Source organism: Vulpes lagopus, chromosome 22 (assembly GCF_018345385.1).
Source record: "Vulpes lagopus strain Blue_001 chromosome 22, ASM1834538v1, whole genome shotgun sequence".
NCBI classification, from domain to species: Eukaryota; Metazoa; Chordata; class Mammalia; order Carnivora; family Canidae; genus Vulpes; species Vulpes lagopus.
The window spans coordinates 13,974,391-14,001,276 of record NC_054845.1 but is presented as its reverse complement, the minus strand read 5'-3'; the positions used below and the strand labels follow the sequence as shown (position 1 = coordinate 14,001,276).

Below are 26,886 nucleotides of genomic sequence, written 5' to 3'. Positions count from 1 at the left end.
GCTATACCCCAGGAAACCGGCCTAGGGCTGAGAGCAATCAGCTAGTCTACTGGGGGGGTCCGAGCTCCACCCTTTGTCTGCAAGGAGCCACGGGCATTCTTTCTACAGGCCAGTGCCATGAAGAGTACGGTGCCCCAAGGAAACCAAACACAGAAAAAAATGAGCATCTTGATCCCCTAACGTCTTCTTTCCACAGCAGGTAAACAGAGGATTCAGGGAAACTAACAAAGTCGCTAAGTTCTTGGTCTGCATATTTTTCCATAATAATTCATGGCCTGTGTAAGAGACACAGTTGAATCTATGAGGGGGTAATTCCGAAATCAGCAAAGCATTAAGCCTACTGGAAGCAAGCCGCACATTTAAAGATACGAATTAACGAGATCCCCATAATTTTTTCAAAAGGATCAGGAGTAGGTCAAATTAACTAATGAGCTAAACTGTATGACTACATATCATTAACATGAATGGACCAGCTAATATTAGAAAAGCACAAAACACTTAGCTTTTCACAAGCACAAGAGCAAAGGCACTACTAACATTCACACTTTCACGATGCATGGCTTGGTGAGGAGAGGGAGATGATTTTGTGCCCTTGGCCCAGAGGCCACTGTCCACCACACAAGTGCACATCCTGCATAAAGCTCCTTGTCAGCAGAGCGGCTGTGAAATGCAGATAATGGAAAAAAAATAATACATATTTAAGCCATACATCTACCTCCTAGAGAACCTTAAGGCAATCAATCTTTTTTAAATAAGAAAGAAACTAAGTCAATAGCATCTGAGCAACAGATGAGAATTAAAGCAAAATCTGTTGGCTAATGGTAACAGCTTTTGTGTTCTTTGTTGTTGAAAATGCGCATGTTGCAGCAACTCCAATATGCTCACAAACTCCGATGCAAAAGGCTACGGGAAACAGTTGCTATTTTTACACTGAAGATAAAATCAAACACCACCTTTCAGATCTTAATTTTGCTAAAACAGTAGAAGGGAACAAAATGGAGTTGCTAGATGTGTAAAGGATCTAGAACCTGTGATTTCCACCACCAGCAAATACAGCATATATTGGACAACGAAAGGAATAGTTGGCTCTGTATTGTGGGCAACGGAGTAGGAACCTGCCAAATCAGGTCATCAGAAACAAAATACAGAGTTAAGACTTAATTTAGTAACATTCTAGAAAATGGAAGAGCTCTAATAGTTTTTATAGTTATAGACTACTCTAGTTAAATCGTTATTGCTTTTTCTTTAACACCTTAAGGAGGAAATTGTTTCCTTATAAATTACTATGATATTGTAGAAGTACTACTAATAACAAAGATGTTGGTTTTCTACTGATGCTGTAAAAAATTATTGTAAACGTAGTGGCTTAAACAATAGAAATGCGCTGAAGTTAAGGATTTGGCAGGCTGCATCCCTTTCTAGAGGCTCTCCAGAGAGAATCCACTCCTCTGTCCTTCCTAACTTCTAGAGGCTGCCCTCATTCCTTGGCTCATGGCCACTTCCCTCTATCTCAGAGCAGGCAACACTGCATCCTCTGTAAATTTCTTCCACAGTCACTTCTACTTTTAAGGCTCCTCGTAATTACCTTGGGCCATTGAGGGAAATCCAGGGTATTCACCTTTATATTAAGGCCAGTCTATCAGCAACTTTAATTCCATCTGCACCATAATTCTCCTTTGTCATGCCACCAGGACATACTCACAGGCCCCAGGGACTGAGATATAGACATCTTTGGGGGCCACTATTCTGCTGACTGGAATAATTAACATCTATCGAATGTGTATTTCTTGCCAGGCACTGTTCTATAAGCACGTTGCATGTAACTAAACAAATATAATTCTCATAATAATGGCATATTCTTTTTTTTTTTTAATTTTTACTTATTTATGATAGTCACAGAGAGAGAGAGAGAGGCAGAGACACAGGCGGAGGGAGAAGCAGGCTCCATGCACCGGGAGCCTGATGTGGGATTCAATCCCGGGTCTCCAGGATCGCGCCCTGGGCCAAAGGCAGGCGCCAAACCGCTGCACCACCCAGGGATCCCAATAATGGCATATTCTTATTCCCATTTTTCAGATGAGGAAACTGAGGCACAGATTTAATAGTGTGCTGAATGCTACCTGGATAGATAAGCAGAAGAGCTGGGATTGAATTTAGCATTCCGCATGCAGAGCCTGCACTGTTAACCTCTGACCTCCATAAATTCAAAGGCAATTCTCATCTATATATTTGGATTGTGTTTGCCATTGTTATCAGGATGCTTAAAGCATAGCCCACAAATTCTGGCAATCATAATAATTACCTGGAAAAAGGGCAAGTTTAACATTCAGAATGTCAAAAGAAAAGACAGTGTCTATAGAGACCACGAGGAAAAACAAATCAATGTCTACTGAGAGATTTATCCTACTGGTATCAACATTAGCTGTGATGCCCAAATGTGATTTTGTGGCTTCAAGATCAGTCTCTCTCTCTCTCTCTCCAAATTTATATACAATAACAGATTATACTTGTATTCATATATTATATATGAATAACAGATATGGAATAGAACTTTCTCTTTCTGTATGAAATTGTAATTGAAAGTCCCAAACTTGGATCACCTGGGTGGCTCAGTTGGTTAAGTGTCCATCTCTTGGTGTTGGCTCAGGTCATGAGCCCTGCCTCAGGCTCCGTGATCAGTGTGGAGTCTGCTTGACACTCCCTCCCTCTTGGCCCCTTCCCCCACTCATACTTGCATGCTTTCTCTCTCTTTTTAAAATAAATAAAATCTAAAAAAAAAAAAAAAAAGAAAAGAAAATCCTAAACTAAAAATCTCTGATGACAAATGCTACCCAGTACTCTTAAAAGAGATGTCTCCTAAGAGTTGACTAAGAGGTACCAACATCACCTCCCATCCCTTACCTTCATCCCATGGAAAAGAAGGGTAGAGATTGAGAGAGAGATTTTCTGCGATAGAAAATTCTGGAAGTAAAGAAAGTAACAGAAAGGGGTGTTTCCTCTTTGTGCTCCCAACAAAGTAAGTGAGGAGGCTGCAAGATTACCGCTGAGAGAATATGAGGGCAACTGTATGAAAGGGGACAGTCATCCTCCCTGTTTGCTTGAGACTTGCAAACCTTTACTGGCCGTCTCCCTTCCCCATGCATGCAAGCTTGGGAGGGTCTGGCACGTGGCTCTAGAGCCTGGGAGGCACAAAACGGAGCTCAACCCTGCCCCGGAGAAGCCTGAACATGCCAGGCTGGTTGGGCATCCCTATGGCAGGAAGAGGAGAGAGGGGAGCAATGGGAACGAGCTGTGTTTCTATCATTTGGAAGGGCAAGAGGTCAGCCATTCCAGGGAGCCAAGGAGATGCTGCAGAAGGAGGTTAGGCCACTGCCACCTCCAACTGACACCACAATCCATCAGCGGGAAGGGGGGAGAAGACCGTAGGGTGTGCTGTCTGGGGTCAGAGGCTAAGGGTGAGAGGGACTCAGGAAGTCGGTGGGGAAGTAAGGAGCTAAGTGGCCCACAAAGACTCTTGACAGCCAGATTATATCTGATTCAGACACCAGTTAAGTACAGCTCTTCCCTTCTTCTATTTTTTATTTTTTAAGTTTTAAAAAATATTTTATTTAGGGCAGCCCAGGTGGCTTAGCGGTTTAGTGCCACCTTCAGCCCAGGGCCTGATCCTGGAGACCCGGGATCGAGTCCCACATCGGGCTCCCTGCAGGGAGCCTGCTTCTCCCTCTGTCTGTGTCTCTGCCTCTCTCGCTCTGTGTCTCTCATAAACAAATAAAAATCTTTAAAAAAATTATTTACTTATTCATGAGAGACACAGAGAGAGAGGCAGAGACACAGGCAGAGGGAGAAGCAGGCTCCCTGCAGGGAGCCCGATGTGGGACTCGATCCCAGGACCCCGGGATCTCGACCTGAGCCAAAGGCAGACGCCCAACCACTGAGTCACCCAGGGGTCCCTCCACCCCTGTTTTAATAATTCCCTCCCTTCCCTCTGGGTCCAGAGCCTGAGAAGCAGAAGGTGGAGTCCTGCCACCACATCGTAGGGCCCTCCTCGGGCTTGAGGGGTAGGGAGGGGAAGTTCTGATTAACATTAGATAGGTGTTGGGCCGTGGGGCAGAGGTGGTTTTAGTACCCAAAGTGACCAGAAAGCCATCAGCTGGAGCGATGTCATCAAATCGGCATCAACAAAGCAAACGTGGAGGCAGCTGTGGAGGCAGCCGCAGGAGAAGAGACAAAGCTGCTTTCTGAGGGTGTCCTGCTGGGACAGGCCCAGGGGCCAGGCAGGCGGCAGGGGAAACCTTGTCCCACAGCCCCCCTGGGTCAGGAGAGCGGTACCCTCGCCTCACTTTGAAAGTGAAGCAAGTAAGGCTCAGGGAAGATAAGCAACACAGGAAGCCCAGCAGCCCACGGGTGGAGGGCCATGGACTGAGAACTGGGCCGTCTGACTCCAGAGTCCGTGAGCCCCGCTGACCAGCTCCTGCAGGTGCTGGCTTACGTGCTCCAGGCCTGGCCCGCGCGCACCATGAGGTCCACCTGTCCTGTCTTCTCCAAATCAAACGGGGTGTTGTACAAGCAACGGCTGGGGACTCCCTCACCTCTTGCTTTCCCCAGACGGGTGGAGGATGCACTTAATTTACCCTCATGATGCTTTGGTACCAAGGGCTGCGAGCGGTGCCCATGTGTCTACTGGGCGTGAGCCTTTCTTTCACAGCAAATGTATCAGAGCCTCCCGTCCTCACCAGGGGCCTCGGGAGCCACCGAGGAAGGTCCTTTCTGCTTTGCAGGAAAGGAACAAGCCTGCTCATAACTTAGATTTTTGCACATTTAGCTAAAAAGGAGGGAAAGCTTGCCATTTTCTTCCTGGGTGTGCCCAAACGAGGGACTTCCCCAGGGGAGACCGGAAAGCCACACATGCCTGCTGTGCCTGCCCGGCCAGCCCCTACCTCAGCATGGCACCGAATCCTTTTTTCTTGATTTTCCTCTCTGGGTCTTCATTGTCCTCTTTCAGCTTTTTCTCCTTGGCTTTCAATTTGCTCTTCTCCTTCTTCTTCTTCTCCTTCTCTTTTGGTTTTTTGATTTTGCTGGCTTTACTTGCCACGTCCTCCTGCTCGCAGCTCCCCGGAGGGGCAGACTCGCAGTGCAGAGCTCCCTGGCCCGAGACGGAGCTCTTATCAGACAGGCCGTCTGTGCGGAGAGAAAAATCAATACATGTGGTCAGGGGCACCTACTGCTACTATATGAAGAAAAGTTAAAATGCAAAACACAGAAGAACGAAGAAAGCACTCCCGAGCTGTACCCTGCCAGGTGGCTACTTGTACCCTTTGAAGAGACGACTGCCCCAACCTGGTTACTGCAAGCAAGGCCTGGGGTTGGGCATCCGTGAACCACCGGTGGTTTGATCGCGGTAACCATCGGAAAGGTTGGCTACGTGGTAAAACACTATCTCTGAAAGGCAGCTTGTTAACCTCGATCAGCTGGGAAAGCCTGTCTGCCGGCAAACACGGGGCGAGCTTATTTCCAGGAGAGGCTTCGGAGCACAAAGGTAACCCGGCTGCTTCTACCCAATTAATGCAGGTTGGGGCTGCTTCTAATGACTCCAGTAAGAATGTCCAGAAATGCATACTTAGTGCTCCTACCCTAAGGGGAAATGACAGTGGGTCCTTGCAGGAAAGTGAGGGAGAGCCCTTCTTTAGCATTTGCACTGTAAATTAAATTGCGCATTGTGTTACCCAATTCCGTGCTCGTTAAGCCAAAGGGCAAAACATATCAGGAGAATGAATTACTTTTAATATCAAAAATGTAATTGCGATCCTTAAATCATTTTTTCTTTGTAGTTAAGCACACATCCTTGCCTCGGACTCGTGGATAATAACGAGATGAAGAAAGGGGGGTAAGGAAGCACTTTGTCCTACCAGCTTCTAGCTCTTCGGGTCCGTCGTAGGACTTGTCGATGGCTGCTCGGAAACTCTCATTGCAGCCCCGGCCTCGAACCATGTGCGGCCGGGGCCGGTGGAAGGGAAGCTCGTTCTTCCTAACCTCAGCCACCGCAGTCTGGAGGCTCTCCAAGGAACTGGACTTTTTCAAACCCAGAGTTGGACCGAAATCTTTGCTTGGAGATTCTGGAAGACAAAGGCCAAAAAAGTCAACTTTTTCCTAATGGGGTACTGTGGCAGACTGGAAAAGTCTGTTGCTCCAGAGATATTTGTTTGGGTGTCTTTAAAAAGGGGGGTGTCGAGTGCGTGGGGTTTGGGTTCAACCCTAGCTTTGCCAACTTTTTGTGACTTTGAAAAAGTGGTGTGAGTACTTGGAGCCTTGGTTTCCTTATTTGTAAAGTTGTGGTAAGATTTAAAATAACAATATATACTAGATAAATAGGCCTAAGTATGCATACACACAGGTACATAGGTATTTGCAAGTTTCTAGCAGTTTATAGAGATTTCATGTATGAGACTGTATATGTGCGAGCACGCATACACACGCATGCATGCAGGGCCTCAAAGATGATGTGCTTGTAGCTTTTTTAAAAAAGATTTATTGTAGCATCCCCATCCCCACATTGTAGCTTTTTTAAAAAAGATTTATTTTTTCAGAGAGAATGAGTGAGAGCTGGGGGCCGGGGAGGGGTAGACGGAGACAGAGAATCTTAGGCAGACTCCCCTCTGAGTATGGAGCCCAATGCAGGGCTCGACCTCATAACCCTGAGATCATGACCTGAGCTGAAATCAAGAATCAGATGCTTAACGCACTGAGCCATCCAGGGACCCCTACATTGTAGCTTTTGCTATTTCCGTGACTATTTTTGTGATTATTGAGTAACATACTATGCCTAGAAATCAACAAACACTGAAGTGACTATAATTTTTATGATTAAACACTTTACTCTAATGGCTATTAATGTATCATGAATACAATTTATTCAGTCAATAAATAAATAAAGCAAAGCAAGAAAGAAAACTTTTCTGTTTCAATGCTTATTGTTTCCAGTTGTATTTCTATTTGGGTATCTGGAAAAGGGGTAATTTTTAAATGTAATATACAATTCCAAAAAGAAAAAGAAATAAAACCTAAGTGAATTTTAGTAATCTGTTTTCTGATACGTAATATTTTTCATTGGGGCTGTTGGCTGTGTAGCTGCCCCTTCCCCTGTGCTGTGACCTCCATTTCCAGCTACAGCCGGACTTCCGTTGTCTACAGCAGGGTCATGCAGCTAAATACCAGCAGCACAAAGATTATTTTAAAGATGGAAGGAATTCTATCAGGGGCCTTTTCCACCAGGGCTAAATCTCATGATCCTCTGCAGTTGCGAAAAAGATTCTTACCATCCAGAGGCTCCATTTGCATTTCTGGGAATAAATGATTCTGTAGTTTTTCAATAGATATAGACTGAGTATGTACTAAGGATGATCTAAATAATGTATGTAACTCAATGCCTCACAGAGAAGGGCATTTCTTTTCTTACTATCATCTGTCTTTCATCTACTATCTACTGTCATCAGTGTTAGTTTTCTTACTAATACTGTCTTTTCTGACTATCATCACTATTTTTGCCTCTACTGCTGCCACTGCCATGAATACCACCACCGGCTGCTTAACACAACAGTAATACAGAAATACTGAAGTACAACCAAGGACTAATAATCAGAATAATGACAATAGTGCTAGTAGCTAACATCGCATGGCATACTTTGTCCTGTTCCACGAGCTTTACCTGTATTACCTACCATCCTGACAGTTGTGCTACTGCTATTATTGTTAGTCCCGTTTTATAGATGAGGGAACTCAGCCACAGAGCAGAGACGGAACTGGCATACAATGACAACAGTCTGTGTCAGAAGTAGGAACGTCCTTGGGCCGCCTCACTGCAGCATTTCTGCTCTGGACTAAATAAAGATAAACTTGCCCTCTGTCTTCTCCTTGGTTAGAGTCAAGCTACTTGAATGGACCCACAGAATCCTCATCTCTAGAAGAAGAGCATTAGTCTAGATTGGTCCTGGTAAGATTAGCCAAACAGGCAAACTACAGAGATCAGATGCTGCTCTAATTCTAGTTTCATCGTTAATTTACAGGAGGCAGTTGTGCACTTTGAACAATATACATGATGACAATAAACACTGCATTTCACAGGCAATAGTGTATCTTTGATCAACACAACAGAGATGAGATGAAGTGGGAAAAAAGATTACGAGAATCTTCAGGGACAAATTTCAGATGCTACTTGTAAGTCATAACCACTGAGAGTATGTTACTACTAAATCCAGAAAGAGGCATATTTCTAATGTTCTCAGGAAGGAAGAGAAGTTGAAGGAACAAATTGAATAAGATCATTTCTGACAAGAAAACAAAAGGCAACATGGAGGTTTGGGGCTATTGAAGCAACAATAAAAGCTTTGGAGTTTTACAGAAAATATTTTACACCATCAACCCCTAGGGATGTCTGACATGAAGTTTGGTGAAAACCAGAAGATAAAGAACACAATCTGAGAAAGCTTAGTTCCTCTGTAAACAATAGCAACCATCTTTTTTTATTATTATTATTAATTGCCATCCAGGAGATTATATTAGAGCCCAAACTGTAAGTATTCACGTCAACCTTTTGCAATAAATTTCAGGGAACATGAAAGTGAATAAATCATCCAAGATAGAAGGCACACTATCTAGAAGGAGCTCATCCGAGGCTCAGCAAGAAGTCATATTTGAGAAGGAACAAATACACTGTTACTCATTCTAAGCAAACTGAACATTAAGGATTCATGGATTTTGCAGGATTAATAGAGTCAGCAATTAATTCACTAACAAAAATAAATAGAAGCCACAAATTAGAAGCATCCACTGACACCAGCCAAAATTACAACCTAGCTGTTCTGGATGTAGTACACAGTAAAGTTAAAAGCAAAACTGTTCGAGTCCTAGGTTGTAAATGTGTACTCAGGGGGTTTCAGGCTTGGAAAAAAAAATGTTTATATTTATTCCCGGGGAGTCAACAGGAGGTAATGGTGGCAGGCTGATGTGAGAGAGGAAAATCTGAAATCAGGAATGCCTTTGCAAGGACTCACAGGGGCACTGGACTGAAGTTCCAAGTGAAAGAAGACTGTGATGTGGGCCTTGACCAGGGTTCCACATCTCCTCTATGTGTCCCAGGGCTCCCAGCAGAAGGACAAGGTTGTGGGAGGGATGTGGTTTTGAGAAGGATGATGATACCAATTGATGGGGATCAGCACAAAATTCCAACAAAACAGTACCCGATCATGTAAAGATGGTACAGGGTGGGCAGCCCAGGTGGCTTAGCGGTTTAGCACAGCCTTCAGCCCGGGGCCTGATCCTGGAGACCAAGGATCGAGTCCCACGTGGGGTTCCCTGCATGGAGCCTGCTTCTCCCTCTGCCTGTGTCTCTGCCTCTCTCTCTCTCTCTCCCTCCCTATGTCTCTCATGAATAAATAAATAAAATCTTTTTTGTTTTAAAGATGGTACAGAGTACAATAAATGGTTACATTTAATTCCTCTTCCCTTATTCTTACCCTCACCAATTCAAACATAAGTTGACATTATTACCTAGGAAATTCTGTAGCTCTTCGAATGGGAAGATTCACTGTCTATTTTTAGCCTGATCATTTATACAAATTATATTTTTTCTAGGTTTCCATTAAAAGTAGAGGTCTTTCTGAAGGGATAATGTAAAGTAATTAATCAAATTCAAAACTCACTCTATCCCATTGAATTCATCCCAAAATATGATGACTCCTCACATTTTCATCTGCAGTTGATGTGATATTGGCTGTGGCTGATTTTAAGCAATTGTCTCAGAGAGTGATCTATGAATACCATGTGTTATCAGTCTCAGGGTGGGTGGACTCTGTCCAAATTTGAGCATTTACTTGTCCCATTCTGATCATCTACAGAACTAATCTTAATTTGATTGTTCAATGATTTCCAGGCCAACTTCACTTACTCGTGAATGCCAAGGAATAAATCTTCTTTCAAACTTTATTAGCAAAGCTTTATTTTTTAACTTATGACTTCTATGTCCAGTGACTATGTTCTCTAAAATTCAGATAAACTCATCTTTCCATCAGAAACATGAACATAACAGACACAAACTTTTTTCTTTAAGATTTTATTTATATATTTGGGGGGGGGGGGAGAGAGAGCGCACAAGTGAGAGAGAATGCTGGAATTCGGGGAGGGAGTAGCAGACTCCCCTCTGAGCGGGGAGCCTGTCCCAGGACCCTGAGATCATGACTTGAGCAGAAGGCAGATGCTTAACTGACTGAGCCACCTAAGTGCTCCACAAACTTCTTTAAACAAATGATAGAACAGTTTTCAAGGATGTTAAAAGAGGAATCTTATGTAATAAAAATTATTCTCAAGGTCATAAAAATATTCTTAAAGTTCCATGTGCCAAATTTTTCCTTAAAATAAAAGCCTCATAAAGAGATATCACTGACATTTTTTAAAAAGATATTATAGCACTTTTGAAGATTCATCTATTCCCAAATGAAGGAAGGACGGGATTGAGTTCCAGAAGCCTTCCCCACAAAGAATAGAGGAAGATTTCTGGATCATGTCTTTTGGTCCATCAAACTTTATATATATTCACTACTCTCTGTCATCCAGAAAAATACAGTGTTATGAAGAGAATGGACGCACACAACAAGACTCAAGCTTTAAAAGACTGAAGATTTCTCCATGCGAGAAATGGGCATAAAAAGGTGGCATGAGAGCTACTGTCTAGGTCAACAGGTGCCACGACAAAGCTGACTCTTCACACCCTTAGAACCCATTGCCCCCACCTTCTAGGTAGAAAGTTCCATGTCAACATATTACAAAACAGAAAGAAAGTCATTCCTGGAGGATTGTTTGGAAGTGGACCTCAGTTTCTCTGACTCAGTCTTGGATTCCTGCCCTGCCCTATGGCTGCAAACTGCTGTTGGTTCCCTACAGGCAGGTGACTAGGAGAACAGAATAAAAGTCGAGAGTGTCGTTAATAGTGAGTGATTAAGAGAGGAAGCTATGAAACATCCCAACAACCTCCACTCTGTTGCGTATTTCCTGAGTTATTAACCGCTCTGTGCTTCAGTTTCCTTATCTTTAAAATGACGGTAAGACAAGCATGGAAAAGTATCTGCCACATAGTATATGCTCATAAAGCAGTGGTGATGATTACTGTCACTATTATTTTTGTGTTATCTCTAAACATCTGAATAAGAGAAGGCCTAGCATAATTTGGTTGAGTCTGCCATTGCATTCCTTTTTTAAAAGTTATATTTATTTATGGGGGGCTGTGCAGGGGTAAGGGCAGAGGACAAGGGAGATAGAAAGTCAAGTAGACTCTGCCCTGAGCATGGAGCCCCATGTGGGGCTTGATTTCACGATTCTGAGATCAGGCCTGAGCCAAAACCAAGAGTCAGATGCTTAACTGACTGCACCACCCAGGTACCCCTTCACCATGGCATTCTTAAATACAACTGTTTCTTCCACAAAAGGCTGAAAAGGGCTTCACAGAGAAACAGTAATCGTTTCTTTTTTATTCAAAAGTTGACCTGATTTTTTTAAACAACTTCATTTATTTTTTTCTTTTGAAATAAGGTCTATGGTACCCATCTGTTCACTACATATAGAGACTATCATTGGGAAGACTGAGAGTGGAGTCTCGGCTGCCCTTTCCTTAAGGCTATAATCATTTAATTAGTCTGAGATTTCATTGGCAATATTTGAACTTCCCGTTCTAGCATTAAAATCTTGCAATAAAAGAATGCCTTAATCCAGAAGACCAGTAATTGGATCTTCCATTATTGATGAAATTGCTTCCAATACATTCTTATTAGAACATAAGGAATTATTTGGGGGAAGGTATTCACTTTCAGATATGTGGTAAGTTTTTCTCCCAGTTAGAGCTTTATAATTAATAAATAATTCTGATAAATTAAGGATAAATAATATATTAATTTGCACATTTCAATAACATCAATGGCCCTCCAGGCACTTAGTGAAAATTAATTAAGTTAGTGCTCCTCCCTCTAAAATAAAGGAATTGTGCCCAGTAGTAAATTGGGGATCAGGATGATTGCAATGCTATTCAGGGGTCACAGCATGAAACTTAAGAAGGCCAGGAATTCTTCAAGATAGCTCGCTTTCATTATCAATTTGGCATTGCTGTATTATGAGCAAAGAACTTGGGCAAATACAATAGAAATGCTTTACTTGCTTCATGGGGAGTTGTGATGTGAAATTAATAGCCTTAAAACTCTTTGAATGAAAAACTATTATAAATTCCAAGTAGGAAGTCACAACACCACTTTATTCTCCAATACATCCTGCTTTGTCTTTTTATTTTAGATTACACTTAACTGAAAATTTTGTATATTTGATTTTTTTAGTAGTTTCCCCTAGAGGCAAAATGTCTTACGTGCTTTAATAGATATCATTGCAAATCCATTAGCCCAGAAAAAAAAAGTTCCCCGTAATATCCAAATGTATAATTTCCCAAATTATGTTATCTGTGCTAACTGTGTCCATAATGGGCCTAATTACCTTCTTGCCTATCTCAGTATTCCAAATATTGATCATCATTCCAAGCTTATCACTGTGCCCCATTTCCTATTCATTACCATAGGCCATAATGTAATCTGGTTTATACATTATCTGCTGTCATTTGGGTCTCAGTTCTTTTACTGGCAATTTCCAAGTTCTCCAGGAGCAGAGATTTTTCTTTTAAGTCTCATAAATCCCAGGGTCTTTTATCATTTCTTGAAATTCATGTCAAATGTTCAATAATGAACTTCTCATTAAGATTCATACATTTGCATAATCTCTCCCTATTCTGTCTCCAAACATTGTCTATTTTAAAGTGAAAATATCTAGAGAAAATACAGGAAGATTAGGTGAAAAAATATAACACATTGCTTTGATGATGAGTGTGGGTATGGCCCTCCCAAACTCTTTAAATCTTTGCCAAGTGTTGTTATACAAGTTAAACTGTTACTAAAAGTTCCTTCTTTTATAAACTGAAAGTTGAAATCATATGCCCCATTTTGGTTCCTTTCCTGGACTCAAGTTATGCGCAACATATGTAAGGAGCAGTGACTGTATTGCACCAAAAAACATTCTTGTGACACTTTTTTTCACTTACTGTTTTTTTTGTGGATAAAGAAATGGACTCTGGTTTAATTTAATGGGTAAATTATTTTAACAATACATATAGAACCATTTTTCTAAACAGATTCTGTTGAGGCAACTGAAGAACTTAGACAAACTCATTCCTAATAGTGTGGTTTGTTGTGATCTTCTGCTTATCTAGCTTATTTGGGAAACTCTTACTTAGTAATAAAAAAAACCATGACAACTCACAATTGGCATTCAAGATAATAACAAATTTAAAAATTGGAGAAATAGCATTGGTCTCCAAAAGGGAATAGGGCTACTTAAAGAAAACAAAACAAAATAGAATTACTTTTATTATTTAACTGGGAGGAAAAAAGACTTATTTGAGAGTCCAATAAACTGTATAGAGTAGCAAGCTTCTCTACCTGTGAAACAGGATCAATAGGATCAATAAATGCCACCTATCATTTTCTTAGTTCTGTTGACTTGGTATCCCCAGCACAGGGAAGTACTACATAAATATTTGTTGTAGGGATAAATGAAGGTGAAAATAAAGGGTGGTTACAGCACGTGGATGACCCTTTTCTCCGGTGCTGTGACAGGGAACAAAATTTTACCTAGAGAAACACGCCTCAGACTTGCTTCACTTCCTCAAAGCGCTCACACAGTGCCTTATTCTTTGTTAATGAGGACCTAAGGTCCTTTGGTGTCATTTTCCAGGGTTTAATAATTTCTGCCCTATCCATAATTATTCATTCATTTTCTCCATGTTTTGCCTTTCTTTTTCTACCACTCATTCCTTTTGCTTAACTTCTCTTTGTAATATTAACCTTTTCTGCCATTTCTACCTCCTTGAGTGCACTTTGAATAGTCTTGTTTTTACCCATCACCAAGAACACCCTTATCTGTCTTTTAGCTCTTTTTTTTTAAAATTTATTTATTTATGATAGTCACACAGAGAGAGAGAGAGAGGCAGAGACATAGGCAGAGGGAGAAGCAGGCTCCATGCACCGGGATCCCGACGTGAGATTCGATCCCAGGTCTCCAGGATCGCGCCCTGGGCCAAAGGCAGGCGCTAAACCGCTGCGCCACCCAGGGATCCCTGTCTTTTAGCTCTTGTATACCTTGGTAACAGGCTTTCACTCTGAACACAAACAGCGTCTGTGATTCTACTCCCCACACCATCCTTTCCTTTTACCATTTATTCTTTGTATGGCTTGCATCAACAGCACATCTTTCTGCTGCTTTTGCTTGTTGAGTGGTTTCTGTCCTATGTGGTTCTAGACTATAGTACTCTCAAAGTATAATATAAAGAATTCTAATAAGTCTCCTTAATGCCATTAGCATAACTAAAAGGTCAAAAGGATTGATTTCTTGGATGAAGACACACAAAGATGTTTTTACATGGTGTTATGTAAATTGAGTACCTGTATTTTTTAGGGTCAAATGTTATTTTTGCACTTTTGCTTTACCATTTTCTCCCCTTTTGAGAGCTGATTGTACTTAAAAAAAGCACTTCAAATTCTCAGTTACAGAGTTATTTATAGAGCTGATAGAAAGTGTGTTTTTCAGTTTGGTGTGAGTATGAATAACAATCTTTCTATGGATATGTTTTAAGCAAGATTTAAATCTAATGTTAAAGTGTCAAACCAAAATTAAGTCAGTTATCAATGAGTGTTTTGGCTCAGAACTCTGCTTGATCCTAAGGTTAAGAGAAGAGAAGTATAACAGTAACTAACACTTCCTTGTTGCTTTATAATTTACAAAGAACCAAGTTCTTTCCTGTACAACATGAGATTGTATCATAAACAATTAATCTTATCCAAATTCACTTGTACATTCATGTCCAGAGAGAGCTCAAACGAAGAAGGAGGGTGAAAGGGCAGGACAAAATAACATGTAATGGGAGCAATTTCACTCACCATCCATTTTAGTGAGAGGAGGCTCTAGAATGACTGCATCTCAGAGAGGGCAGGAGTTTGGAGAAATGAACTGCTTCCTGTGAGTCTCTGCTTTTTTTCTTTCTTTTTTTTTTTTTTTTTACCCTGGGTAAACATTATATATTTTTTTTTTATTGAAATAGAATTGTCACAGAACATTGTGGAAGTTTAAGGGGTGCAAATAACAACCTGATACACATGTATATTGTAAAAGGATTACCACTGTGAAGTTAGTTATCACCTCACATAATTACCATCTTTTGGTATGTGTGGTGAGAACATTTAAGATCTACTTCCTTAGCAACTTTCAAGTATATAATATAGAACTGTTAACTATAGTTTCCATGCTGCACTTTGATTCCCAGAACTCATTCATCTTATAACTAGAAATTTTTACCCTTTGACCAATGTACCCTATTTCCCCCATCACTAGGGTCCTGACAACCACCATTCTATTCTCTGTTTCTATGAATTTAGCTTTTTATGACTCCATATATGAACAAAATCATACACTATTTGCCTTTCTCTGACTGACTTGTTTTAACTTAGCATAATGCCCTCAAGTTCCATCCTTGTTGAGAATGGCAGGATTTCCATCTTTTTATGGCTGGATAATATTCCCTTGCATATACATACTTGTGTATTCTTTATCTGTTCATTCATTGATGGTCACTTGGGTTGTTTCCATGTGTTGGCCATTGTGAATAATGCTGCAATGAACATGGAAGTGCAGACACCTCTTCAAAAGAGTGATTTCATTTCCTTCAGATAGATACCCATAAGCAGGATTGCTAGATCACACAGTAGCTGTATTTTTAATTTTTTGAGGGACCTCCCTACTGTTTTCCATTGTGGCTGTACCAATTTACATTCCCAACAACAGTGCACAAGGGTTCCCTTTAACCCACATCCTTGCCAGCACTTGTTATCTCTTATCTTTTTGGTAACAGGCATTGTAACAGGTATGAGCTGATGGTCTCTTCTTGCTGCTTATGCCATGAGTATCCTATCATGGGGAGAGTCATTTTTGAGTTTCAATATTTCTATCTTCCCTGGGTCCCCAGGCTTAGACACAAATCAATCATTTCATCTGATGCTTGACTGAAGAAACAGCATCTGTTGCAGATAGTTTTGAATTCTGTACTTTAAGGTGAATGTGGGCAATTTCCAATGATATTTTATGATTTCTCTTTCCCTGATGACTTGAGAACCATTCTTGAGAGGTGGTATCTCAGTACTATATATCTCATGTAAATCTCAGAATAACCACTCACCCAATTTTCTTCCAATTCCTTTTAAAATTCCCTGAGTTTACAGACAAAGAAATGTTGGCCTTCTGATTTGGCAAAGCCACTCAGACGCTCTGTAAGGCTTTCTTTACTATGACAACTCATGAGTTAAGCTTCTCCCACTTTTTTTAAAGCCTCAGAAATAAAAGATAAGGTGCCTACTTTCCTCTAAGATGTTATAATCCATGTGCTGAGCAAAGATGGACACACACGAAGTGATAACACCAGATAATGAACAGAAGTCCCTTCACATTTGTGAGGGATCTATCTGAAGATATACACAGATCACCAAACTTCAGAAAATAAAAATGTCTGACTCCTGGCATTCTGGGGAGTGATATTACCAATGGGTGCCATGTTATCTCTTGGCTCCACCAAGTAACTGCTTCTTCAGCATGTGGTAATAATTTAAGCTTTAGAGCAACAGCTATAACAAGCACAGGTTCTGGCATCAGACTACTTAGGTTCATTTACCAGTCCCATTCTATACTAATTGTGTTACCTTTGATGCTCTTATGCCTTTGACTCAATTTCCTCATTTGTAAATTTTGTAATTTGTAAATCTGTTACAAATTTTATAATTTGTCATAATGACAAATTGGTACAATTTGTCAAACAGAGATAATGATTACACCTTCTCCACAGGGTACGTTGGGGGATTATCTGATACAGAGCTCAAACATGATGCCTGGCACATATAAGTATTCAGTAAACATTAGTTTGTGCCATATGTCTTCTTTTATGAGCAATGTTTATACTCATTAGGAGGATTTCTTTACAACCAACAGAATGCCGAGAGGATTTCTATTTCCATAGCCATACATCATGGGCCTGGGACATCATTAGCCTTGACTTTTCGCTCTTCATTCAAAACTAATTATTTTTTGTATTGTTTAAGACTTTTCATCACTTTTCAAATCATCTTCTATACCCTTTACTTCTTTCAATAGCCCCAAAGCCTTGTTTCTTCAAGAGGTCTTTTCCATAAAGAAACCAAATGCTAAAATCACTTGATGGGAATACCCATGTCTGGGACAAGTAAAGAGCTAAGCAACTCTTCTCCCCGCAGACCAACCCATTACACCATCAACAAAAGGACAAATCAGGCAGCATCATAGACTTTTGGGGTTACGGGGTGATAGACAATGCTGAAGACTACAGAGCCAAGAACTCTGACACATAGCATAGTTCCAGGCTGGGGCAGTGTTAGACACGTGAAAATTCCAGAGAGAACAAAGCACCCTGATCCTCAGTCACTGGATAAATGAACAAAGCGCAACTTGTCCTTCAAGGTGGGTCAAACACAAGCAGAAGGTGAGAAGGCACTCCACAAAGGAGGAAAAGCATGAGAAAATACCTGACATGTCTCTTCAGTGGTGGGGATATAGGATGGATGGAGTGACAAGTAACGGAAAGTGATGTATTGGGGATTGGTGGGAAAGTATGAGTAAAGTAAGATCTGAAGGGTGTCAAAATCTGGCTGAAAATATGAGACCTCAGCAGAGGGCAACAGGAATCCTTTAAAAGTTTTTCGCCAGCAGAATCGCTTGGTAATATTGGTATTTTGAGAAAAGAGAACGTGGAAGAAATATATAGGATAAACTTAGGAGCAGAAAGACTGCTCTCTGCTGTATTATACAGTAATGGAACTCACTGCAAATAAAATAACTTGTTCTTTTCTTTCTTCCTTTTAACAATTCCAACTTCAGGGTTTTGTGAAGCAGTTTCTTCTAGAACATTTTTAGTGTGGTAAGTCAGCTTCCCTTACAATGAACAGAGACACTCGCCCCAGATGTTCTTCTGACCAACAGGAAAAGGCTGAAGAAACATGACCTGGTCTACTTGGGAGTCAAGAGGTGCTTCTGGATGTGCCTCTGTGAATGGGTAGGATAGGGGTACTGCTTGCCACCCTTAAGCTTCCTCCTGGCATGGCCAAGCCGTGACTGCCATGGCCAGACCTGATGCTATCTCCTCTTAAGCACACTTTATTATATTTTGTAATATATAATGATTAATGGGCAGTAAAACTAATAACATGGGGGCACACAAAATAAATGAGGTGACAAATATGAAAAGGAAGTCCCACTTAATGTTGTTGTGAAATCTGCCAAAATGCTGGAATTTCCCTATAACTCAGCCTGGGGAACCCTTGCCAGCAGGAAACAAGGCTATAAGAAGGTGGCATTTCCATTAATAACTCCCCCTCAGGGAGGTCTATGATCAATCTTTCTTATACTGAAATTCTTGCTGGATTGTAGTGAAATTTCAGAGCACATGGAGATACTGCTGTAGTCCATCTCCAGGACACTCATAGGTGGAACATTACAACTTGCCAGCTATCCTGATCTGTCCCTTTTATCTATCCCTGGTATTGACATTCATTTTTCCCCCACCCTATATTCACCATTCCAGATGGAATGAGTATCCTGTTTTGGGGGTTACTATGCTTCCCCTACTCTCATTCAGAAGTGTGCCATGACCCAGGCATAACTGATCAGTATATTTCACACCTCTGGTTGGTTTGGCAATAGGCTGTTGGTCCACACAAGGCGACATAGAACTAGCCCTGGTAGAGTGACCAGGAAAAAGTCACTTTCTTTGCTATCAGGGTTAATGGGAGGGGAAGCCTGGAGCTGCTTGATAGCCATCTTGCTTTTCCATTAAAATGAAGTCCCTTGAGAGGAACCAGAACTGTGAGGAAGACATTGTTGACACTGAGACCCTAGCTCCAGCCTGGTCTTTATGCAGATGCTCCTCTGAACTCTTTGATTGCCTGAGTCAATGAATTACCTCCCTTGCAAAAGCCAGTTTGAAATTGGTATTTTCCACTGTCACCTAAAGGGTTGACTTAATACCCTCTTTAATGTCTCATCTACATACCAACACATCAGTTGTTTCTCCTCAGGTCAGATAGATACTTGAGCAACAGGGAAGGTTGTTCCTTGGCTATAGTGGTGAAGAGATCATAAATAACAGAGGTAATCAGAGCAGTGAGAATGGCCTCTGATGTTAGTTGATAAGTGGGCACATTCTAGTCTGTTACTGGTTGGGTTGTACAGGAGATAGACTCCCCAACAGAAAAGACTGTATTAAACTGATCTTTCTCATCTTGGCCCCTGACTCCTCTGTGAAGAGAGGACCATCTGTGAAACCATTTCTAATGACTGTAGACATACAACTAATTGCTAAACACTTTGGAAAAATAGAATGACTTTCAAAAACAGAATAAAATGAATTCTTGCTATGGTTAACCAAGGGTTCAAACAACCAATCTATAATTGCACAAATTAAATTCATTGATTTGGATTTTAAAGTTATGAGTAAACCTAGTATCACTCATAAGGGCCTGTTTTTCCCATTGTGTTCTCATGGCTACTCAACAAAGACTTCACATGTGGGAAGAGATGGAGCTGCCTCATAGGGAGGAGGTGTCTGTTTCTGCAGGTGGGTTTGTGTTATATGGATATGTTCCTTTCAAGGGTCTCTAATAAAATTTCTAAGTAAGTGTGAATTCCAAACTTATCTGTAAAAACCAAGGAAATGATAGGCTAATGATATATATTTTTAAGATACATATATATATATATATTTTTGTTTTGTTTTGTTTTGTTTTGTTTTTTGAGAGAGAGAGAGAGAGTGAGTGAGTACAGGGAGACAGAGTGAGTGGGGAAGAGAGAATCTTAAGCAGGTTCCATGCCCAGCACAGAGTCTGACACGGGGCTTGATCTCAGGACCCAGAGATCATAACCCGAGCTGAAATCACAAATCAAAAGTTTAACCGACTGAGCCACCCAGGTGTGCCTGTAAGAAGTATTTTTGACGTGGACTTGGCATTGGAAGACTTGAGGTGCTGGCAAGTCATTTAACCTTTCTAGTTCAGTTTCTTCATCAGTAAAAGTGGAATAATGAAAAATACAATATCGATGATGATGAAACAGCAGCAGCAGTCACCTGTCCCAGGTACCTTCTGGGTATGTATGTCTGTACACATTTAATTATATGAGGTGTATATCACTGTTATCCTCATTTTATAGTTGAGGAAATTGAGTCACTGATAAGTTAAAGAACATATCTAAATTACCCGTAATGTCAATTTCATGGATTTTTGTTGTGATCAGTTGAAATTACACACATACTAGAAAGCCATAAAACTGCAATATACTATATATATATGTGTCATTATGGTGCTACTAATAAAAGAAGGGTTGCTTTCCTCCACATCTGTTACAGACACTGGACTTAACTGATCACAGGAAGATACAGATATTAACTGATCACAGTTCTCTCTGTGAACACCTGCTTATGGAGAATCAAAATGCAGAATTCAAAAGCATCCCCAAACAAGGTGGAATATAGTAAGATGTAGAGTGGGGAACAGGAATTAGGGGAGAAAAAAAGATTGAGCGCAAATGGATATCTGAACAAACTGAGAGATGGTCCTAGGGACAGACTGGGAAGGTGAGAGTAAAGGCCTGATGAGTGGTGGCAAACTCACAGTCTGTCTACTGCAGAGTGTTCACATGGGGCAGGAGCTGTGCAGAGGCAGAGATGGACAAAGGATGGAAAGAGTGAAGATGACTCTAGAAGCCAGATGATGGAGTGCATGATTGATCCCACCAGCAACAGGATACCTCTGAGGTCTGTGACTCTGGTCCAAACAGTCACTCAAATACACAGGCTTCTTTTTGCAGACAATAACCAAGACAGGGGCTTTCTGACGGTACTGTGCACTCGGTGGGACTAATTTGCCCCACATGTGGGTGACCTAAGGACCTAAAATTGGGATGGATTTTTGTTTGTTTGTTTGTTTTGGCTCAACAAGAATAACGACAAAGCTGATCTTTATTTATAACTTACTATGTAACAGGTTCTATGCCAAATGCCTGTAATCTCTGGACGGATCAAGAAAGTGTTATCATCATTAATCGCCTTTTATAGAAGTCCACTTCCCAGAACGGAAGCCCCAGTTCAGCCCCAAACATTGCAGAGCCCTGTTTTACTTTTGATAGTTAATTATAATAAAGGCACAAAAACATATGGCGTTTCTAAAAAGTGTTTGTATCAAAAAAGAAAGAACTTTTGGGTTCACTACTGATGCTCCCACATGCACAAAAAGAGTTTTGTTCTTCTTTTAATATCAACTTTTGAGCAAACCAAGTGTCATGTGTTATTCTCCTGCCTCATTCTGGGTAAGAATTTAGAAAGATGCTGTGGTGCATCATTAAATAGTTTTTCCCATCATCTTATGACTGAGTTATTGGCACTAGATATAGCCATGGGGGAAAAAATAAATCCTTATGATGATTTAAAAGACCAATTATAAGCCTTTGCTTTATTCCTTACTCAGCATCCTGCACGACATGTAAAAGTGGCAATGAAAAAAACACACATTTGAAATTTTAGCTGAGCAGAATGTCAGTTTTTGGTTACACTTAAAGAATAAAAAACATTAGGATACCATTAAGAGTTTCAGAGTAATGGATGCAAAGTGGAATTGTTTTCTATTATTATTATTATTACTGCCATTAATGGGTCAGAGCATTCCAAGGGAGAATAGCTGGGGACAATCCATACATTTTCAATAGAACATTAACTCTTTCAGGTCAAAAGGGGCCCATTCAGTGGACTGCACCAGGAGGTTAATAAATGATACCCTACTGGCCTTGAAGAATTTATCTCCAGTCTAAAGGGTCTCGCTTACACATTTCTATTTTCTGTATTCTATCCCAACAAATATTCCAGTAAGAAAAAAGGTTAATCTGCAGATAATTATTTAGGGAGAGAGGGAATATTTTTTAAAGCAGAAAAACAAAAACAACCTGTCACAATGCATCAGTCACTGTGTGCAAATCTGGAAAAGGATAATGAGCCTCGTGAAGTAACAGAATTAAGATGAAAAATTAGAGGTGCAAGATGGAACGATTTTCTTTCAAGGGAAGTACCTGGTGAAATAATTTTTTTCCCATTGTTCATTTCATGCAATTTATATGTGACTAAGTACAGCTAATCCTGTCTCTTTCCAAAAGTTAATGTCGGCTACTAGAATAATCTGCTTTCTTGATTTAATTGCATAGTTTAACCTCTGACATAACCTTTTAATTCACACCATGACAGCCAACCTCGCAGAAAGTTTTTCTAGAAATTTGAGTAACTTCCCCAAGGTAACAACTACTTTCCCTCCTGTGGGTATGGAGGGGAACATTCTGCTCAAGACCATCAAACATGCCAGGGCTGTTCTGGCCATGGAGATAGGGAAGGGGGAAATTTATTGGGAAATCTAGCTTAAAAATTATAAGCACAACAGTGTCCGTATATTTAACATCACTGAACCACACACTTAAAGATACTTAAATGGTAAGTTTTATGTTATGTATATTTTTACTACAATTAAAATGTCTTTTTAAAGGTTGGTTCTTTAAAAAAGCAGGGTTATTAAAAAGAGATATGATACAGAACACTGATCAGATGATACTTTGGTTCATAAAAGTGTGTAGTTCCACCTTGATTCAAATAAGGTTGTAGAAAAAGAACTCACAGTAAACATTTAAACATTTTGTTGATGTTTAGTGAATTGAACTGAATTTGGGGAACCAAATTAACAAGAATACCTGGCTTCTTAAAATGATGGGCACTGAGGAGGGCACTTGATGGGATGAGCACTGGGTGTTATAATATAGGTTGGCAAATCGAACTTCAATTAAAAAAAATGCTAGGACAGAAATCTTTGGCTACAGTAGTACAAGGACTCACACCCTCTGAAGGTTTTGATTTTATGTGAGGACCAATGATTTGGGCAGTATGGAGCCATGGACTGCAGGCAATTTTTAAACTGAAAGATGGTAAAGTTCTGATGTTGTTTCAACTCTGATTTTTTTTTTTCAAATTATTAAGAAAGTTTCTCCTGTTGTAGCAAATTAAGAATCATGATTTAGGGAGGTAACCTAATTTTAAAAGCAAGAAAGTTAAAGATGTCTTACTTTTCTTACTTAAGTCATTGAAATATTCAGAGAGGAGACAGATATTGAGGGTTATGTCCTAAGCATCATTTGAAATGTTGGGACAAAAGTCTCTCTAGTATAGATTCTTAAGTAGGCTATCATCAAGAGAAGAAGAAAGAAATTACTAAGGCGAACTAACAAACCAAGTCCAAACATATGCCATTTGGGATTAAATTCCTCTGCAAAGAAATATAAAGATGGGGGTGGAATCTCCTCATTCAATATTTCTCTTTGGCTGTAGGCATTTTTATTTGAATTATTTCAATATGAGTTTTTCTCTTCATAGCTTGGGTTTTTTTTCCTATGGTGAAATGATAATTCTTTGCTTATATAACCCCACTAATGCTGTATCAGAGTTTTGCTGCATGATCAAATAAAAGGAGGTCTAGAGGTTGAGAAAAGAAAATTTGTTTAAACAAACATCTTGATAATTAGAAAACTGATGGGAAATTCTCTGCTTTTCTGCAAAGCAGACCAAAGCTACTGATATGCATAAGTAAAAGCCTGGAAGCTGCACATGTAGAAGTTTTCCTTCTGTCCTCAACACTAAATACAACACATTCTCACTGACTGATACATTTCAGGGCTATGCGCTCATGTATAATATTTCTCTTCTTTTTGTGGAAAATTAAGCCCTTTCAAGTGTGTACACTGGGCCAGGAGGTGCATTATTGGGCTATTTTAAGATGAAATGGTCAATTGCTAATTGACCTAAAATAGTTCCCCATCCTCAGAGGATGGTCACGGTACCTTCCAAAAAGTTAAGCACCGACATTCTAGAAAAACTCTCCCCTGGATCATGTTCAAGTCAGTCTATGATCGGAAGCATAGATTTTCACAGCTTAGGAAGAACACTAGGTTTCTTGGTTTGTCTTAAATCTGGACACAAAGATTGTGCCTGGGACCTCTGGACTTGTATAAGACCGGTCTCTGGAATTGGTCTTTGGCTCCATCCTGCTCTTCGGTTGCCTGGTACTCTATTCCTCTCTTCCAAGTAGTGTTCAGTATCTGAGATGCTAAAGCAAATGTTTATTTAATGTGACCAACCCAAATCCTTTTCTCCTTAGGCCTGCCCCTACTTTCCTGCACCTGTCTGCTATTGCGTCACGGAATCCTACACCCCTGAAATGTTTATGACTTCGTTTTATAGCTGCCTTTGCCCCTCCCCACCAGTAGAGCAGCCACTCTAATTTAAGAAGCCCTAAATATTGTTGCCATGGGTGACACAAGAGCATCAAGAATGGTGGAGCTCAACTAATAAAAAGGCTTTCACAGCATTTCAGCCTTTGCTCATAAGTAAAGTTAAAATTTATGGCTTTTAAAATACTGGATCTGGAAGAGGTCAGGTTAAACGGCTGCTAGTAATAAAAGGAATCAATACACCACAGCATCTTGAAACAGCCAGCAAACTAAATAAACACTCCATCCAAATCCACTTGGCCCTGAATTAAAAGAACATAAAATACTGTATTTATTTGGTTTGTTCCCCATCCATCAAAAGCTTGCTTCTCTGGGTCTCAACAAATTCTACCCAAGAAAAGTATCAAATGTTTGTTAGCCAAATGGCAATTATAGAACATGTCAAGGCTTTGGGTAATTAACGAAGTGTTAACTTTATCAGGGAAGCACTTGTAGATTAGTTTACTACAAACACACAAATAAGACAAACAGCCTGGTCTGAAAAGACAACAGTCTTTCTGATCCTTATTTACAAAACTGACACGGGAATTTGATATCCTCTGAGAACTAAAGCCTTCCTCCAGGAAAAAAAAAAAAAGGAAAAAAATAGTGTCTTTTCAATAGTTCTTTTCTCTCACGCTGAACTCAGAAATTTAATCTAGATTTTTGAATGAAAATTAAACCATTTGCAATAGTGAACAAAATCACAGGTCTGAAAACCAAGGACAATTGTAAATTACATTGGAAAGAGAAAAATTAGTGAGTTTTGAAAGCAGGGCAAGTAAAGACTATCGCTTTGATGATTTTTTTTTTCTGCTACAGATTATTCAAGGCAGAAAAATACCATCTGCTTTTTTTTTGGTGATAAATAGTTTAATAATCTGTTAATGTTATTTTTCTGTTCAAAAGTTCATGCATGGGGAAAAGGAGTAGTGACTGTATTTTGTCCTAAAGCAATTTTTCCCCCCTCTGGAAGGTATTATATAAAAGCTATTTATGTCAGAGAAAGGCGACTGCTATTCATCCCTTCAGACAGAAGAAATCCTGACACAAAGGGACTCTTTTACCCTTCACTAATAGCTTACGGTTTAATATTTTAAACGTATTTTTGCTTTTCATGGTTCAGCATAAAGTATGACTCTGGAATGAAAATAAGTGATCATGATTTATAGACATCGCAGGTAAAATAAGGATACTTCTTTTTCGGTAGCTTTGGCAGGTATTTAGACTCCCCGCTGGAAATAATCTTGGATTTCAGAAACCCAGCTTTATGGTCAGAAACACTGGGGAACTTACTTTCCAGAATGTGCTTCTCTTTGGTCTGTTTTGGCCCCATTAGAAAACGAGAAATGTTTTCTAAGTGGGGGTTCGTTTTAGGGAAGTGATGTCTTTTCACTGAAATGGGCCTGGCTGAGCCACTGAAGACTGCCCTCCTTCTCTGAGAGGTCTTGCGTACTAGGAAGAGACCTAGAGGCAGCTTTTCACAGTTTCAGGTGAAGACTCTAGAACTGAGAGGAGGTCATTCTAAGGTCTAAACTTCAAAAACATATAAAAGCAGTGATTTAAGGAGAAATTCTGTTCCAAAGAATGGGCATCCATTTAGCTTTCCCTTTGGATAATCTGATATTTTAAAAAACGCCCTTGTGAAATTATGGCAAATGTACATAATTTTTTAAAAAAGCAAAAAAAAAATCTTAAAAAAAAATAACACCCTAAAAATACAGAAGAATCTAACAAGGAAGGATATTGATAGAGGAAATATAGGAATAGGACAAGTCCTCTTTGGAGTGGATTAATGTTAGGGGAGGTGAGAGCGGCAGAGGCACTGGTAAAGCAAGGTCCCAAGGCACAATATAGAAGCTATGTTGGGAAATCTAAGTGCAACTTCTGAAACAGTAAAGAGTTTTGACAGGCAGCTTCTATTGAAGGTGGAAGGAGAGCATGCACTGGCAACATGACCACTTATTTGGCATTTCTTCTCAAAGTTCAGTAGGCTCCTAAAGTTCAGAATAAGAGTTGAATTTAAGTTTTGTAAAGGAATTAAGTGGACACCAATTTTCTCTCACAGTGACAGAGGGCTCACAGGGAAATGAAATTCACTAATTTACTGTGAGAGAGACCCCCTCAGCCCCTGGGGCCTACAGTTGTTTTATTCACTTCTCATTAGGTCCCCAAAGCCTCTCCCACAGCAGTTGACACAAAACCTTCCAACACATCAAGTCTCCTGTTTCTATTTCCCCTCATTCTCAGGGAATAAAAAACAAATCCTCAAACTTTCTCCCCTTTCCACCTCAAAAACAGTCTCTTTCCTGCATCCATCCTGCCTTCTGAGCCTCTTGTCCACTAAGGAGTGACCTCTCCCTTCTGAGCCTGTCAGCTGTCCTGGTT

General features: G+C 40.3%; 1 protein-coding gene across 6 annotated transcripts in view; it reads right to left on the bottom strand.

Moving 5' to 3' along the window:
- The window catches only part of PARD3B (par-3 family cell polarity regulator beta), a 981,887-nt gene that overhangs the window by 285,706 nt on the left and 669,295 nt on the right, over nucleotides 1-26,886 (bottom strand). For all 6 annotated transcript variants that reach the window (XM_041737018.1, XM_041737019.1, XM_041737013.1 and 3 more), the window contains 2 exons: nucleotides 5,907-6,113; nucleotides 4,938-5,178 (listed from right to left, as the gene is read on the bottom strand). In XM_041737018.1, coding sequence (XP_041592952.1) covers nucleotides 4,938-5,178; nucleotides 5,907-6,113 — 448 coding nt within the window. The remainder of the gene's footprint in view (nucleotides 1-4,937; nucleotides 5,179-5,906; nucleotides 6,114-26,886) is intronic.